Below are 18,893 nucleotides of genomic sequence, written 5' to 3' on the forward strand. Positions count from 1 at the left end.
GATCTATGTTCTGACGTTTTAAACTCTGAAGAGTGTCAGACGAAAAGCTTTAGTTTGATAAATGTTTTCTTTTTTCAAAGCCATTTATAATTCAGTTGATTATCTCACTACCAGCTGGACGCTACATCTGTTTAGCTCTTCGCTCTCACAACTACTCAAATGGGTACCACGAAACCGTTTATACCTGATAGCAGCCAGACTCTACATTAGTAAGAGATAACCCTTGAAAGAGGAAATTGCAAGCAAAATACTCACACAAATTTTTATTCTACAACCCACAGAACAGAACTAAGTGCCACAAATCTAAGTGCCACAGAACTAAGTGCCACAGAACTAAGTGACTAGTGCTCATCGAGGTTACAAGACAAATAAAACTGTCTGTTTGAATTGTGCCATTTAATAACCGCATTTATCCATACAAGATATTGCGAGCTCCATACGAAGGTATATAATTTTTAGACTAGTAAATGTCGGAAAAATTACAAACCATAAAATGATGTTAAACATTGAATCTTGGGCTATTATGAAATCATTATATAACTTCGTAGACAATGGATGACGTAAACAAGATAAGAGGTATTGAAAATTGAAAAACTGTTTGAGCACATGATAACAAACATGAACAAAAACGAAGGAGAACTAAGGCTATGAAATTGTGAGGTGGCAGCGAAATACAGATACGGTGTAAAAAGGCAGCAATGACTATAGAAAAATGAAAGTTCAGAAATGTGCAGGTATCAATTATGAAGACATACATCAAACTAAGAAAAAGTTATTAATTTAATAAGTGAAAACATCTTCTGTACAGAAACTCCTAAGGTTGAAAGAAATTCTCTTCTTTAATATGGAGGAAGAAGATAGTCAGAAAATTTTATAAATAGATGTCGCTCTTCAACCAGTGAGTAGAAAAATCTAACTTGGACTTTTGCGAGTGATACTACATCAACAATGAGATATATTTGATAAAATAAAGGAAATTTCTTTTACTGGAGTTAAGATGCGAGAACATATGAAACGAATAGTCTCCAAACATAAACCCACTGGAAAATTACTCAGGGATAACCATCGATGACTACGATACAAAACATTAAGGGGAAATGGCCTAACAGGGCTTTTAAAAGAGAGCGAAATTGAATGTGGCCTAATGGAGAAATATGAAACTGAGTTTAGAATTCATGCAGACAGGTATTTGCCTTGTGTTTTCTTAGCAATAAATAATAAAATATCTGTAGAAATAAATTTGAACGGGTTATTCGTTTCTGTTTTCAAATCATTCTGTTTTCCAGCCGCAAACAGGACTTAGATGGGAAAACAGGCACAAAATGAGAATTATCTCGTATTAGGGCTTATTCGATATTTGTTTCATTGAGATGGCGTCAGCACGTGAATGCGAGGAGGCAAAAACTTGTTACTACAGTTTGCTGTTAGCGAACAGGGTGGGGGGAATAGCGAGCAGGGTGGGGGGGAAGGATCCTTCCCTAAAAAATTCTCCTACCTTCACTGTCATCATTAAAGAATTCTATATTTATGTATAGAGAAACCTTCACGTTCAATCAAAAATTGATAATTAGGATGAGCAACACCCGGCTTGTTTTTGGGGTCTCCTAGTTGGGTCCACTGTTCCTGCCGCTCGTGACGGGGTGTCCGAACTATCAGACAGTTGTTTTCTTAGTATGTCTTGTGTCAGTTCCATAAAGGCATGCTCCACGTTGATGTTGTCCTTCGCACTAGTCTCAAAGAATTTTATGTTATGTTCTCTTGCAATCTAAAAGAAAGAAGGATAAAATTACAGCTGGCCAAGAGATAGGGCAGTGAAAAAAGGCAGCATTGGAAACGCATCAGTTCCAAGACTGCAAACAATAAACAATAACAATGCCAGTGTAAACATCATTTTATCAGAATGATACTGTGAGGATGTGAGTAATTAGAGACTGGAACGAGAGTTGTTGTTGTTGTGACTAGTGAGCGAGAGAGAGAGAAGGAAGTTGAAGTGGAGATATAGGTTGGATAGGTAGCAGAAGATGTTGTAAAGTTAAGTTGGAGAATATTGAAGAAGAAGAGAAACTGAAATATTGTTTATATTTGCTTTCCTTCTTGCATGCTTTGTTACAATACCATAAAGCATTGAATCGTTGACAACCAGTCTCCTTGCCAAAATTCTATTTGTTACTTGGAACAATATCAATCATGATTGCTATCCTGAACATTAATCTGCGAACATCCACGATTTTCTCAGCTTAGTTATATTTAAACCAGGCAACAAACTACTCTACTTGTAACGAAATCGACCTCGTAATCTGTGTCTTAAACGAAAAGTAGATTTTCCTTGAAGAGCAGAAAAATTGTATACAAAAACGATTATCCACCTCGTTTTATGAAAAATAAAGGAAAGTTTGCGCTGAAGAGCAGAAAGATTGTATATAAAAAACTTTGTGCTATTTGGGATATTAGCTCTGAAAAAATTCACAAAAATTTTAACATTTTCAGGTTTAATGCTTCAAAAGAAAGTTGGTTTTTACTTACATTTTCGCCTCTAGTCTTTGAAACCATTCTTTTGTTTTCCATATCGCACTTATTTCCCAGAATCATTCGTTCTACACCCTCACTTGCATGCTGAAATAAATTTGGAGAAAAATAAATAAATAGGTACAGTTCCAAACACCGAGATAGCTAAATACTCTTGATGCTTAGAAAAAAGACAAAAAATGGACATCGTTACTTTATTCTTAAAAGTTGTTTATGCCAAACGGTCGTCAAAATATAATCGATTGGGCTGTGATCAAATTCTAGTCTAGTTGAAATGTTTATGATCTATCATATTAAGGATTCCATTTTGTAACACTGGTAACGTTTTACACTCTGAAAAGTGAAAAACGAAAAGCTTGATTATGCTCAAAATGCTTCTTTCAAAGCCATTTTTATCACATTTGGTGAAAATGTATATTTTCTCGGGCCAGATTTTTGCAGCATAACATTCTAGGAACCGTTTCGACCACAATTCCTTTAATTTCTTGAGCTGCGTCATAAGAAAAATCGGATTGAAGGATTTAACTATGAATGCACCTTTTGGAAATTAAACATTTTGGACTTCAATGTTACTGCAATGACTGTTGCATTAATGTAGCTTTCCACTTTTATCACTTGTCATCTTAAGCACCATTTGGTTTGGCACAAATAACATGGAACAGATAAAATAGCAATAATTGTGCAGCGGAAACCAATAGAATGGGACAACTTTTGCGCCATGCTTGATTCTCAAATACCCGTCTCACTTTGTGAAAATGCTGTTTAAATAAATCCTAAAACGACGAATACTGACGTCACCGTGACGCAAGTGCCACATACGACATGTGTGCCGCTTTTACAACAGGTCCGCCCTTAAGGGCCTTTGTCCCTTTTCTGTTTCATCCCAGAGTGCCTGATAGTTGTAAAGCCCAAAATGCCAACGTTTTGCAGCATATGCAGTATCAATGAAGGTTTGTTTCTTTATAAATACGCATATGTTGATATGTAGATGTATAATTAACATACTTCGTCTATATTCCGGAGCCATTTTGCAATATTATCGAAGCTTTTTTCATCTGTTATTTCATACACTAACATAATGCCCTGGAAAAAAAACACAAAGCAGCATTAGTGCGAAGAAGAATATTTGATATGGTATTCCAGGTTCCATAAATTAGCTAGTATATCCAGGGCCGCCGTAGGAAGGCTTTAGAGGCCCGGTGGCAAAACCGAAAGACGAGGCCGCGTGTCCTGGAGCAATTTGCAGCAGCTATCAGAATATCCATCTGGTGATTAGCTTTGTATCGAGTTTAAAGTCAAGTTTTTTTCCCTGTTTCTGTTAGTAAAAACAAAGGATCACGATAGACTCAAGTAAAAGAACAGGAATTTCATCAATTACAATAATGAATGGATTGTAAGACGGTGTAGTAAGAGTAATGGAGAAAAATTCGATTGTTTCCACGTTCGTGTCTAAGGTAAATTAAGCATGATTTCTTTATCAGCCAAATCCCCAAACAAACTCAACTACTTTAAACACGATGTCATTTAATCCGGCAATTTAATCAATCCCATTTATGAGATTAAAACACGGGTAATGTTCTAGATAGAGATTTCAGTCTGAGTGGAAAGGGGGTTTCTTGTAATGAGATAAAATCTACCCTTCTAGCCAGTCTTAGTTGAAGGGGGGAGGGTTTCTTGTAATGGGATAAAATCTACCCTTCTAGCCAGTCTTAGTGGAAAGGGGGTTTCTTGTAATGAGATAAAATCTACACTTCTAGCAAGTCTTAGTGGAAGGGGGGTTCTTGTAATGGGATAAAATCTACCCTTCTAGCCAGTCTTAGTGGAAAGGGGGGTTCTTGTAATGAGATAAAATCTACTCTTCTAGCCAGTCTTAGTGGAAGGGGGGTTCTTGTAATGAGATAAAATCTACACTTCTAGCCAGTCTTAGTGGAAGGGGGGTTTCTTGTATTGAGATAAAACCCACCTTTCTAGCCAGAATGTTGAAAAAAGCCCTGAAAGTTGTAGCATAAGAACACAACATAGTCTATATTACATACCATAGCTCCCCTATAATACGAGGTGGTTATCGTGTGGAATCGCTCTTGACCAGCCGTGTCCCTGAAACAAAAATATATTCATAACAATCTCAAGAAGATAAATACAAATTAATGGAAATTGTATGACTTTTAAAGCCACGATTGTTCAAGTTCTGAAAAACGTTAATTTTTATAACTGAATAAGTCGTTTTTTGTAGTGGAAAATCGACAGCTGCTCCTTTCCCCTTGTCTTGCAGTGGCAAGGAGGGGGCATGCGTCAACATTTTTGGCCCAAACAGCAAGCCCAATTACTAGATAAATTATAACTACTTTGACAATCCCCCCTCAAATTCCCAAGCATAGAGAGCGAACATTTTCCGGGTTTGAAGAAGCACAATCTAATCAAAAAATTTCTATAACGATGACTCATGCTGACGTGTGCATATCAGCCTCAAATCGCATAGGACACAAAAGCTCGAGGACTTATCCAATTAAGCGTAGTAAGAAGTCCGTTGTTTTCTTTTGTTGCTGTAAATTCTCCGCAAAAGCATTGATTCTTAGACAATGGCTTATATATGAAATCATCAAAAAGTTATTTCTCAACCAAAAGCAAGGTTATTTTAAAACTTCCTCGGCTTTGGTGAAGTAAGAAGATATTAAGGGTTCTAAAGCAACGCAGGAAGGCCTGTCGAAAATTAAACATCAAAATAACCCTATTAGGATAAATTTTCTGCGCATCAGAAGCTGGTTTGGCCAATGAAATAACATTTTAAAAAGGATTCATAGCTATTAAATTATAATCGCAACAGTAGACAAAATTCGATGAATCTATGAACCACGAAATCCGTGAATGGCTCCGTTCGAATGCTTATGATCACCATTCGTATTGCTATCTCCAGATTTCATCACGCTAGCCTTTGGTTCAAAGGTTCATAAAGGGTACCATTGAAAATTGAAGAGACTAGTAGCTAATTTATCCAGCAACACTAAAACTTCCCAGACCTTGGTGACCTCTGTATAACCGCGTTTCATAGAAACCTTACACTATTCCTAAACAAAGGGGCGTAGCTAGCTTGTCTTTGTTCAGACCTTAGTTTGTCGGTAAACCGTCTCTCGGTAGACGAAATACCACCAAACTGTTTCTACATCTTTATCGTCGTTGGTAAAATTTACTACTGATGGCCCCCGCCCCCCCCCCCTAGTCTGGAAGGACAAGCTACGCCACTACCTAAACAAGCCACTTTTCACATCCACTTCGCGCATGAAGACATCTTCAGGGTGTCTGAATATTTCGGCCTAAACGATAGCAACATGTTCGTCTGGATGAATGATCCGAAAGTTAGTCACAATTTTGAATCTTTCAAGATTAGAATGTCAGAAGCGCGCAAAGGATCTGAGCTAGCAGTGGCCCTTTAAGATCTGTTCCTTGAAGTTACCAATCTTGCGCTGATGATAATATCCCTTTACAAGGCTCCTATCATTCTCTTCCAGATAATTTCTCGCTTAAGAAAGTCAAAGAAAATAGGATGCAACTTGTCAGTATTATCTTGATGCAATTTTCTACACAATATTCTGACGTCACAATATTCCGAAATGTAATATGATACATAAATAACACAATGAAATTAAGAGACTCACCAAATCTGAAGCTTCACTTTTTTTCCATCTACTTCAACAGTTTTGATTTTGAAATCAATTCCTTCAAAAATTAAGCGAAGATAAATGAAAAGGAGAGTAATTGCTTTTTTACTAAATGTAAAAATTTTGGATCTGTAACACCCCGGAACATTTATACGATGGAGGAAGTGTTAGTACCTGCTCTACAACTGTATATGTTAGAAAATTTGATAAAAAATAAAATATATAATAAACAAATAACGACATTTCTTATCAGTTTAAGTGTTATTCCGTAATAATTTGATTCCCATTTTAGTTCTACGCATACAGAAAAAAGTGAGAAAGAATAGGGCTTGACGGAACGAGGAAGTAATGAATGGAAAAAACCACAATCAGTAATAAAAAAACAGTTTCTTTCCTGGTATGATTAAAATATATCTTCTAATATGCCTTTCTTACCACAAAAATAAAAAAAAATACAGAAAGCGGAAACATAAACTGAAGTACCTTTCCCTCGACACTTAATACTAATGATATATTTCTATTTTAAAATGTTTGATCAAACGGCCGAAAATACAATGTCCAGAGTTTTCATTTCTTGGCTTTTAATCGCAACCTTTCCTGTTTCACTTCATTTCATTTTATCAATGCTCCCTTGTTCATCTTTTCCATTCTCTAATTCCATATTCGTACAAGGTTTTAAGATGAAAGGGTGTATCAGAAGAATCAAAAACCCCAGTTCTGTAGCCATGAATGAAGCTTAAGAAACAAAGAAAACCCACAAGGGGAGCAAATGGAAAAGTGCTACCGCAGAAGTGCGACATACTTAATTTCTTGCATTTTGTACAAGCTAAATTTAACATCTTGGATTTAAACGGAAATTATGGTTTCAATGCTAAGAGGGATTGATTGGACCACTCAAAAGCAAGTGTGCAAAGGCCGTTGACCATTCAAACAGTGCATAAATTTAGCAATCGACAGGTTATATTGTCTTGTTTAGGGGTGAAGATGTCGGTTGCTCCTTCGTAAATTGGACACCTCTTTAAAAGGGGGCATAAAAATATCTCCTGGTTCGGAAGGACACTGAGATCATAGATTCTGTCCATTCCATTTTAAGTGAATCAAAATTATAGACCCTGATATTTTTGGAACGGAATTTCGGGGCAGACTGACGACTCAAGAGCAAGTGTGCAAAGGCTGTTGACCACTCAAACAGTGCATAAATTTAGCAATCGCCAGGCTTTGTGATCTTGTTCGGAGGTGAAGTTGTAGGTTGCTCCTTCGTAAACTGGACACCTCTTTATAAGTGCACTTAAGGGTAACTTTGAACAGAAATTTCCTTTACGGTTTCCGTAGAACTTCCAGGAACAGAAATGACTTTTTCTTACTTGAAATATCGAGCCGGAATATATGCTTTAAAACTCATATTTTTTTAAAGGAGTACAAGAAATAATACAAAAAGACGGCCTTAATGGGAGTAAGAGACTCCCCCTTTCATGTTGACAAATGCCTATCTATTAATTGACCTGCTTCGTTCAAATGGCTTGATGGGAAGAAACAACCTGTCAATTCAACTGAATGCACATACGAATTGTCAAGGAGACATGTATAAACAAGGTGAAAACTGTCACGCAAACATGATATAAATTTAAATTTATATCATGTTTGCTTCCCCGTTTGGTAATCAGTTATTTCGTTTCTTTGCAGATCAAATAACGATTCCAATTTGATGAAAACAAAACTTCAAAAGCTTCAGGTGAAAATGAGAAGCCTTGAACGACGAGAAACGGTTAAGAGATTGCTGTGAATTTGATACTACAATACAGGCTTCAGACAGATAAAAAGCAATGTTTTCTAAATTCCAGGGATAAATTCAGATTTACGAAGCCTCTGGCACAGAAAATTCACCACTTTGAACAAACAAAATAATAACAACGATTAGGAATCAACAAGGATTACCAAATTCATGAGGTTACCCAATAAATGAATATTTTCTCTTAAAAAAGGACTTAACATAGCAGGCGAATTTCTGTTTCTATCTTTTCTTTGGAAAACAAAAGAATCAAGGAGATCAAAATTCAAAGTCTGTCTGACAAATATGCAATTCACGAGACACATGAATAATATATTGTTGGAAAGGTTATTATTGGCATTCACAGCTGTGGTTGTATTAAATAGCTGCACTATCTTGGAAAATAAATGATATTGAAAAAAATAAAATATAATCACAAATGACCAAGATTAATCGCAAAGTAAAAAGAAAAGTCTCACAAATCTAACAGGATCAATTATAAATGCCAAATATACTATAAACGATTTGCTCTGTTAATCATGTCTGCATTGAATAACACATCTACTTTCTGTATTTACTGCAAACAAAACTATTAAAAATTGTTTTCTAAAAAGGATGAATTATTTCTTATTTCTTAAATTATCAACAGTGTTTGACTAAAACTAAACCAACTATAAACCTAATTTGTCATGTCAAGTTTATGAACCAATATTTAAATAAGGAATTTTGATGTCCAAAATATTTTGTACTCGAACCAGTTTAAAATGCCAGGAAGCACTACAAATAGCACAAACACAAAATGGTTATATACAAGGGCGATCTGAAAACCCAGCATTTATAAGAAATTCAGCAAACAGTAAAAAAGATAGAAATAACTGGATAAGGAAAGAAAAGACAACATAATTTTTCATTCTATTCCAACTGCAAACCTGGTCATTTGAGGAGAGCAAATGCTCTTCCTCCCCTCAACACTCTCCTCAAATGTTCACTGGAGGGGAACTACAGATTGCTCTCCTAAATTGTTCTAATATTACAAAGAATACTAATAAGAGGCTGTTTTCTGCTCCCCTGGTAAAAGTTTTATGGCCAGGCCTGAACTGCCGACCAAAGGCAAGAAGTATGATAATTTATGAAGAAAGCAAGAACAGGTCAAGAAATAAAAAAATGTGTAAGGATATATGCAAAACATGAAAACAAAACTAGAAACAAAAACACAAGAGTCAGAGGTAAACATCCTAATTTGAATGGTATGTATATTTTTCTACACACAAATTTTGGAATAAAACCACTTCAAAAGTAGATAGCATTCCTTGAAGGTGTTTCTTGTCTAAATTAAAATATGGAGTCCTAGATGTGTAATTTATAGTGATGATGTCTGCAGACAAATCATTTCTAACAGTTCACAAGCCAACAATTGTAATACAATAAAGTAATAATGTTGAACATTAGCAAACATTTTGATAAAGGGATGGTATCTATCTCTTGCCACAGAATCAATGCCATGCATTTTGAAAACAAATACAAAAGTAGATGATAGATAGCTATTAATAATATTTGCCTATAATTTTCTTATCTATATATATACATATAAAATTATTCAAGCGGGTGCTCTCCCCTCGACTAGTTTAGCTACTGAAAGAGCTGCTCTTTAAAAATTCATTGAAATAAAAACTTTCCAGGCATTTACAGCTTTATGCTTTTTTTATCTTAGATCTAACTTGCCTATAATTTTCTTATTTATATATATACATATTTAAAAATTTCTGTGCTCTCCCCTGGACTAGTTTATTTACTAAAGAGCTGCTCCTTAAAAATTCATTGAAATAAAAACTTTCCAGTCATTTACAGCTTTTTATATATTTCTTTTTTATCTTATTCTGTATATATGCTTATATTTCTAACTTGTATGCCTGTAATTATTCATTATGGTAAGTTACATGCCTGAGCATTTGAGCATCAATATGTATTAGAAATTAAAAATAAATGAGCTGACATGAACTAATGAGCAATGATTAGAGGATTTATGGTAACTAACATTAAGCATACTTGTTAATAATAAAATTTATTGTTATTTATATATAGTTAACAGCTGGTTTGAGGTCTTAGGACAACAACATTTCAGTAAACTACATCTACCATTACATCTCTTATATGAATACTGAATCACATCAGGCTGACTTGGCCGGTCCAAACATGGATGCAATAACACAATTCATGGGCAAACTTGCATCTTTCTTTCAGGTTGTTGCATTAAACACAAAAAGCAAACAAGGAAACCATTAAACATATGTAGAACATATTTTATGCTACAGACTAAGCATGAAACGGAGATTAGCAACTTAGAACCTTTCTGTTCTACAGCTCTGCTTATATTGAGCCAAACACTTTATGACAGACAGGTAAACAGTCATTTTATAATACATATTTAATATGGTCAAGAGTCAGTAGAATAATATTTCAGTATTCTCCCTTGCTAACAACAATAATTTAATAAGATATATATGTTACCCATGGTTTCTAAAGGAAAATATAAATAAGCCATGAAATAACAAAAGCTAACAAAAACGTTTCAGCTATTGAGAAACTGTGGCCATTAAACTGTCATAAAATTGTATAGTATGTGACTCTTTTTGTACAATAATCTGAAAATTTCCTCACAGGAAAAATGTGCATATCTTACCTATTAAACCTGTTGTTGGTGCTCTGAACTCAAATGTTTGGGCTTCTTCATATGATATTTTAACATCGCTTGTAAACCCAGACTGATGCAATTTTAGTCCAGTTTCTCTGTATGACATTTATGTCTAACACGATATCCATCTACACAAGATGGGAGCTTAGACTTTTGGGACCAAGGCCCCTAGAACAACCAATTCTACAGAAACATTGGAAATACTGCTACCTAGAAACTTTTATTTTTAGCCATCGAAAATCAATCTCCCAATTCATCCCAGCTCTACAATTTATCTGACCTTTGGACAATTTATGGAGTTGGCACAAAAAAAACAAAATATATAAATCTCTAGAGAAGCACTTCTGTTTCACTTAACCCAAAGATGAAAAATATTATTTTGCACTTAAATTCAAATTTCACAGTTTTAAATAAGAGAACTGATTCCTGAGCACTTTTAACAAACTCTTTTATGTGAAAATTGTAAGAGACTAGACAAGAATCGAAACTGAAAGCATGAAACTTCACCTATAAAATATTTGAAGTTGTCCTCGCACCTCATTGTTATAATCAACATAGAAGTGCCTTCATGGAACAATTAGAAAAACCATATATATACTGTTGGTAATTTTTGCGCTGGTGATGAAGAAGTTGTGGAGGTAAGAAAATTTGACAAGTGGTCTTTTCGCCAAAACATGCAACACCTTCGATATTAATGGCCTAAAAAGGAACTAAATACTTGAGCACAGCCGTGCTACAACCGTTAATAGATGACTAAGAAATACAGCCAACAATTCAAAACCGATGTTCATCGAGCCGCCTTGCTAATCTTTGCAGAAAGTAGGCTGTGACGCACTACTGTCTCATTAACATGGATGATCTGGTGACTTCCAGATACACTGTTTTATTTCCCTCGCAGGATCCGACTATGGTACGTCTGGCGCAAAGGAAATGCTTTTTTTACGGCGAATCGGATTCTTACTGCAATACTGCTAATACATAATGTTATGGCAAATAATAAATGTTGCTTGTCAAAAACGTTTAACCAAAATAATGATAATACACACTGGGCAACACAAAACGAAACTAGAGGCAACTTTACGATAGGCCTATCGCATTCTATTTTGATTGTTCTTTTCACTTACCAATAGTGGATATAAAGGTTGTATTGAAGGCATCATCAGAAAATCTGAAGAGGAGACATGTTTTTCCTACTCCACTGTCTCCAATGAGAAGCAGTTTGAACAGGTAATCATACGCTTTCTTTGCCATCGGTTTTATCAGTCGGCGAGACTCCAAAAACCTCACCCTCCTTTGCTGGCAGTCTCATCGTAGAGGTATTTGGGGACTGGTAACTAGTTTTCCTCATTCAGCCATCCCTGCGTCACTTGCAAGTCCACTCTGCCTGTATGTGAGAAACTTAAATTTATTTCTCTTAAATTTAATTTAAGTGAAACTTCATAGATGCAAGACAGAGTAACTTAAATGAAACTTAAACAGATCGTCTGGCAAGCGTGGTTTATTCGTACGATCACCCTTGTACCAACTCTTCGAATGGTGCATAATGCCATCAACTATGCATTCATATCTGATGACATTTTCTATTCTACAGTTTGGTTAAAGTTTCTTTTTAAAAATTCGCTAGCCTAAAGTAATTTAATTTAAAAAACTGAGAGCACGATTTTTACACAGTTGTTTTTGCTCAAGTGGACTATGTTTAAAAATTAGCTTGATTTTTTTAGAAAGGCCAGCTGCTGTACATGGGTCACTGTTTAAACGATGGTAGATATTTCAAGTTGGAAAATCGACCGTCCAAGAGCTTTTCTTCTCTAACGAATGATGCAGCGAGTCATGTGTTATAAAAGCTGTCACTTACGATTAAACTCGTTTATTATGTTGAGTGTTTTCTGAAATGATCAGTCTTTGAGTATCCAGTTGAAGTGCAGTCTGTTGTTTCTCTCCTTGCCGAAACTAAACGCAACCGTTACACTTCTAATTTCAGCATCTTGTTGAAAACATAATTTTCTGTTTTAATGTTTACGATTTTCTGCACAAAAAGTTCAGTTTGCTCTAGATCACTTACATTTGTTATTAAGACAACAGGCAATTTTGAATTTGACGAATAATGTGCACAACGTTAAAATATCCAGTCCAAAAACTATTCTTTGGAACTGTTTTAATAAATGTTACACAAACTGACCCGTTAAAAAGAAAAAATTAATCATAAAAATGCTTCTTTTGTTATAATTTTTAGCTTTATACACGATTTACATGATAACAAAACGTAAAATGAAATTAAGTTGCTACCTGATGTTATTTTCAAAGATAGTGAAAGAGGGTACCAGGTTTGTTTAACTGCTGGGCTCATTCCAAAATTTTGCTCCACGAAAAGAAAAGGACTGTTCTCGACAAAGTTATCTACAAGCCTGTTGCGGTAGAGCAAAGATTGCGATTACTATCGTCTGAGCAACCACGTAGCTGTAGGTGTCGGCTAGGGGGGGGGGCAAACTCGAGCAAGAACCATACCTGAGGGGGCAGGCTTTAAAACAAGAAAACAGATACATAACAAACATATATACTTGGACAAAATCAAGGTCATGGAATTATAAATATGCCAAATTTTTAAAATATCATTTGGAAGAACTGTAGCCAGAGGGGGCAAGCTGTTGTCAAAACTTTCATTTGGGCCTCCCGTGCCCCTCCTGTAGCTACGGGGCTGCGTCTCAGTCTAATAAAACATTGTAAAACGTTGTCCTATGATTAGGAGATTGATCATTTATTGTCTATAATCCATTGACTGGCCTGGCACAACTCCACCCTCATCCCCAACTAAGAGAAAGTGTTTAGGGACGCCTGTTCTACCTGCTCTGTTCTATCTGGGGCAAGCTTGTAAAAGGATCTATCCATTAAATTCGTCGCGTTGAGCATGTAATGAGTATTACGCTACAGGAAGCACGCTTGTCTGAAAAAAGCATTGAAATAGAGGATCGCTGTAGAACAGATTTGAGTCGCTGTATCCTGCCATACTATACAACATAAGATAATTCTTTATTGCCTTTTCGTGAAAGTTCATTGGCATTTTTTATCTTGTGCCCCAGTCTTTGAATGTTTGGTAATAAAATCGTTTGCTGGAATGCTCATGTTTAGGCCTTCTGCTGCCCTTTTGATGATCGTTGCTGAAAGCACTGTTAACTTACAGCTACATGATTTATCAAAATGTTATATTTTTCCTTGCAGATGGTGTTATGTCAATGCAGGGAAACAAATTTTGCCAATAGGGCAAAAGGGAAGTAAATATGATGTGTGAATAAACACGGAAAAATAAACCCTTTCATTATTGTTGAAAAAAGGAACGAAAACTGATAAATTGACATCCTTTTAATGAAATTTATGAGAAAAGCAGACAGAGATATATTCATATATTCATTCATTTAACTTGTATTCTATTTTACATTATCTTTTTTTGTGCAAAGTTGCCAAATGAAAATATTAGTGCATATCCATAAATATTAATGTCGAATACTCCGAAAATAGATCGTTGCGTCCACAGACTTTAAGGGAATGTATGGATAAAAATAGGGACAATCTGGGGATAACTTGTGGATAACAGAGATCTGTATAAAAGTATTTTTGGAGATATGTTATAGATGGTTTATTGACAAATTAGAGTGGATTTATGGATAAAGAAATACCGGGAAAACAGGGGCAAAAAATCATTTCCTGAATACCTTTCAGGACAATACCTTAACTGTATAGATGTTCTTATAGTTGTTGCTTTAATTTGCTGAAAGAGAAACTGTATTGTGTTTAGCGTTACAGAACACCAAGGGGATCAGTGCAGTTCGATGCAGGACACTGTATGAGGTTTGTTAAGCAAAAAGGACAAAACTATAAGAAGAACCCTAAAATGCTTTTAAGATAGGCCAAACAATGTTTATGATACAACAGAGCAGAATAAGAGTAGCAGGGAGTGATTGGGCATCCGGGAGGGTATTACGCCAAGGATGCTAATTTTCACCATTGCTGTTTAACGCAGAAAGTTTAAAGGAAAAGAGGCTGGTGGTAGCCAAGAGGGTCACAATCGATCGTTTAACCAATACATAAGTCAGATTTGTTGCTAATAAAGCAAGGCATGGTACTTAAACAATGCGTCACTGCAGCGGGCAAATGGGATGAACAGAAAGACTGGGGAGAATGGAGGAGGTATGGAAATTCAAATTGACGGAAAGAAGCAGCTATTTGAATTCAGATACACTCAACGGAACAAACATAAATATTTGCAAATAAAATAGGAAGTAGAATTGTGAAAGGCAATGGTTACAACGCGCTTAGTAGAAATAGGGGACTACTTTAACCAGAGAATGAATTTTGGTTGAAAACGAAATACCTGATCTCTTCCATGAAAGCCATGTTATAACAAAGAGGGGAAGGTTATTCGGTCAGGGGGTTTGTTCTGTTCTTCTCCATCTCATTGCTTCAAGGACTACTGGTAGATGAAAAGGGTGGGACAATCCTTAAAGAGTAAAAATACCGATTGGGTTACTTTCCTCGAAATTGTCAATAACGGGCAAGTCTCTTGCTTTGAAATCATTTTGCAAAAACTTTTACAGCTTCGGCAGCCTTTTTCCACTTATAGCAAAAGAATGGAGCTCTTTTACGAAATCTTTTTCATGGCACTTTATTTTACCCTTGACCTTTTACTCTCCAACTGGCTCTAGTAACAGTTGCTATATGATGCCTGAATACTGTCTTTGTTGGCAGATAAAAAACAGGGTGAAATATCAATCCAAAGAATGTGACAGCGCACAGAAACACAAAAATCTGACCTCCATTAGGAAGTAAGATGGTTTTTTTTCTAGCAACTGTTCTTGTAATAATTTCTTTTTGATCTAAAAACAAAATAAAACGAGTTTAAATTTGTGGTTTATGGTATAAATTAATGCCAGAATTCGTATTCTGTTTAGTGGAGGATCGATCTAGAAAATCTTGTTAACTTGGTAATTAAGACGCTTTACTTAAAAGATGCTCACTATCGATCAAGAGGCAGCGCCATTCTGTTGGCACCTGGTCACACTTAAAATGGTGAAACATGGTAATCAACAGGCAATGCCAAAGATAGTCCTTTCTTATTTCTATTAGAGCGAAAATAAAGACTGTCTTGGTGACAAGCCACTGTAAAAGAAAACAAGGACCTTTTTAGAGGTAGATGCTTAGGATAAATATTTTAGTGAATTTCATCACTTACGATGAAAACTTTTTTAGGGCCTGGCTTTTGAATTGTCTTCTAAAAATTTATTTCCGGCCCTAAAGTAGAATGTTCTTTTTGTTAGCAGGCAACCGCGACTTAGAAGGTCACTGACGGTCTGTTCTGTGCTAGGCAGAAAAGTTGAAATCAATCTACATTCTACTTTTTGCTGGATACGGGGGCGTCACTTGTGGGGTGAGGGGTATGAGGGTGGTTCATACACCAACCATGAAAATAGGGCCTTCTCGCAGCGCAAAACTGATTTTGACGAGGCAAATTTTCTACAAATGGATCTGCTTCTTGCCTCTTATAGAACTGTAGCGAGAAAGTAGTTTTGCTTGGTTATTTTCGTTCCAAATTACCGAACAAAAACCGTTAGCAAATAAAGGGAACATGGTCCTCAGAATATTTTACCATTATCAATCATAAGATTAAAGGTGGCGTTCTCTCGTCATTTGGACCATTCATTTTTGGGCGGTCGGTGGGCCAATCGCCATGACGGCCATGCCTAAATAAAACTCCAACCACTTTTGAGGGGGTTGAGAAGAAGAAACAATGGCCTTCTTTCGCCGACTAGCAACACCTTGTTCATGCAAAAGTCGCAAGGCATTCGGCCATTAACTAATGCACGAAGAAAAAAAGTAGAAAGTTAACATGGATATAAAAACCTGAAAATACCTAGAGATGGGTATTGCAAAGAAAAACCTTTGCTCTCCACAGTCGAACTCCAGGTTGTCGTTTAACGTGTGAGGATGAAACCAAAGGGCAATGTACACTTGCACGCTTGTCGCTTTGTCCGTATAAAAGACACTTACTCGAGCACTGCTACAATCAGTAGCGGTTTTAAGGGGAGTCCAGGGGGGCATGGCCCCAGGCCTCGCGCTTATGGTAGCCAAAAGGGGCCCAACACCTAAGAAAAAGATATAAATTGTAAAGAACAAGGGCCCCATTGATGTTTTTGGCCCCGGGCTCCGCAGTCCCTAAAACCGCTGCTGGCTACAATGATCCACAATTGTGCAATCTGTGCCAAAAACAAAAGCCCAAGAAGCACCGAAAAGGCGTACCCTGTCACATATTAAATGTGGTTAAATTTCATTTAATCAAGCTAAATTGTCTGTTCTAAAAGTAACACGATAAAGACTGGAAATCATGGGCTCCAGCCCCCCACTTGCAGAAAAGTGTCTTTGAGAGAATAAAGTGAATAGAAAAAAAAAAAAAAATGAAAGAATAATGCGATAAATTCTTTTACAGTATTGTTTTATTTCAAAGGAATTAGCCGGGGTCTATGGTGCCCCATAAAGTAGCGAATTCCATTATAAAACTGGAATTAATCAAACGTAAAAAACCATGCCTTAAAAATAGCAAAAAACCTTTTGCAAAAAAGGACCGCAAGGAATATTCTGAAATGTATTTTAAGCTAGTCTAGAGGGCGTGGTTGCAAAAAATTTCTGCTCGCTTTGCTCGCAAGGAAGCCTCCCCTTTGGCTATACCTAAGGCCCTCGACAATCTATCGCCGGCCTTCCAATGTACCGCTACACATAACGAGTGCTCCGTAAAGTCATAAGTAAAAAATATCGTGAACCATTTCAGTGCATTTTTCAAAAGTTGTTTTTTTAGTTTAATAATGTTATCAACTCGAGCCCCCTCACTTTGAATTTCTTAGCGCCGCCCCTGGAAATAGGAATTGTCAGCGATAGTTTGAGCTGAAGGGATAAAATTTAAAAATTGATTCTGATTTTCTTTCACTGCAGAATTAATTGTGCTCGATATCTGTGTTTTTCTAAACCGTGCAAAAATGGCAAGCACAGCTCTTCTGAAAACTGAGAAAAAATAGTGTTATACCAACCGGGCGTTGCCACACAGCCTTGTACCGGGAGGGATTTGTGATCCATTTTGATGTTAAAGTAATGTGCTTAAGTAACTGGCGTGTGTGTCAGAACAGACATACTATGCTGTCCTATATCTATAACTTCATATATAGTCACATAAACATGCATGTTGTGCTTTGAAACTTGAGTCCTCGCCAGGTAGAGCATTTTGGGGCTTATGATCTCTTTTACAACTGAGAAGAAATTCAAAGTAGGGGTGGGGGTGGGCTCGAGTTGATAGTAATATTTTACTGAAAAACCAAATCTTGAAAGAAGCACTAAAATGCTTCACGTTCGGTTCTGCCTACGATTTTATGCGGTACTCGTTATGCTAGCAATATCTTGGAAGGGCCGACGAAACGTCGTTTGAGGCCCTGGGTATATTTGAAAGAAGAGACTTCAATACCATCGAAAAATGTTGCGACCACGCCCTTTAGATTGGCTTAAAATACAATCCAGAATTTTTCTTGCAATCGTTTAAAATATTGCTTTTGCTTTTGTTATGTTTGATTAATTCCTATTTTAAAATTGAAATCATGACTTTATGAGGCCCCAAAGACCTCTGCTTACTCCTTTAAAATTAAGCGATAAAAAAAATTTATTGCATTTTTTCCCCTCTTATTTCTTTTCTTTTTTCTTATTCTCTTAAAGCCTTTTTTTGCAAATATGTTGGGGGCTTAAGTCCACCAACCCCTCCCTCTGACGCCGCCCATGAGTGGATGCGAAAGACTAAAAGGGAACAAAAAGATGATCTGCATATACCACTAGGACGAAGGTAAGTATAACGCAAGCAGTAAAATGTTCAACGCAGAGATGTTTTAAAAAGCACAAATAATTATTATAAAAATATTATAAAAAGAACTAATGAAATGCTGCTTTTGTTTTTTAACGTTTGCAATATACTTCCTAAAAATTTACGACTACACCACTGAGATTATTGTGCCTTTGTAGGACTACAATGATGTGGATGGTGCAATTGTCCCATGGTATTATTAAGGGTAAAATGGGGCCCTTCGACGTTGCAAGATTATTTTTTCGTTTAAGCAGTTGTTACTGTTATAGTCTCACGACTTTGTCAACTTGCTGAATTATAATTCCTTCATGATGAGGTTTTTTTCATCTAGCGTGGCCAAACACGAATTCAGTGGGATGCTAGTGT

The 18,893-nt window shown here is 36.3% G+C and overlaps 1 protein-coding gene across 1 annotated transcript; it reads right to left on the minus strand.

Moving 5' to 3' along the window:
• Nucleotides 1–381: 381 nt before the first annotated feature.
• LOC135688923 (ras-related protein Rab-10) lies at nt 382–11,964 on the minus strand. Its single transcript, XM_065205988.2, has 6 exons — nt 11,767–11,964; nt 6,180–6,240; nt 4,563–4,623; nt 3,532–3,609; nt 2,524–2,613; nt 382–1,765 (listed from the first exon to the last, which is right to left on the minus strand). The coding sequence occupies exons 1-6, from the start codon at nt 11,891–11,893 to the stop codon at nt 1,568–1,570; spliced, it is 615 nt and encodes a 204-aa protein (XP_065062060.1). The 5' UTR covers nt 11,894–11,964; the 3' UTR covers nt 382–1,567.
• Between the last annotated feature and the right edge of the window lie 6,929 nt (nt 11,965–18,893).

The sequence above is a fragment of the Rhopilema esculentum genome, chromosome 9, assembly GCF_057945365.1.
Source record: "Rhopilema esculentum isolate cy_ngs chromosome 9, ASM5794536v1, whole genome shotgun sequence".
Classification (NCBI taxonomy): Eukaryota; Metazoa; Cnidaria; class Scyphozoa; order Rhizostomeae; family Rhizostomatidae; genus Rhopilema; species Rhopilema esculentum.

Coding starts and splice junctions, on each gene's coding strand:
- LOC135688923 (XM_065205988.2), bottom strand. CDS start 11,893: ATGGCAAAGAAAGCGTATGATTACCTGTTCAAACTGCTTCTCATTGGA. Junction 6,241..11,766: donor AACCTTTATATCCACTATTG/GTAAGTGAAAAG, acceptor TAATTTTTGAAG/GAATTGATTTCAAAATCAAA. Junction 4,624..6,179: donor AAAGTGAAGCTTCAGATTTG/GTGAGTCTCTTA, acceptor TTTTTGTTTCAG/GGACACGGCTGGTCAAGAGC.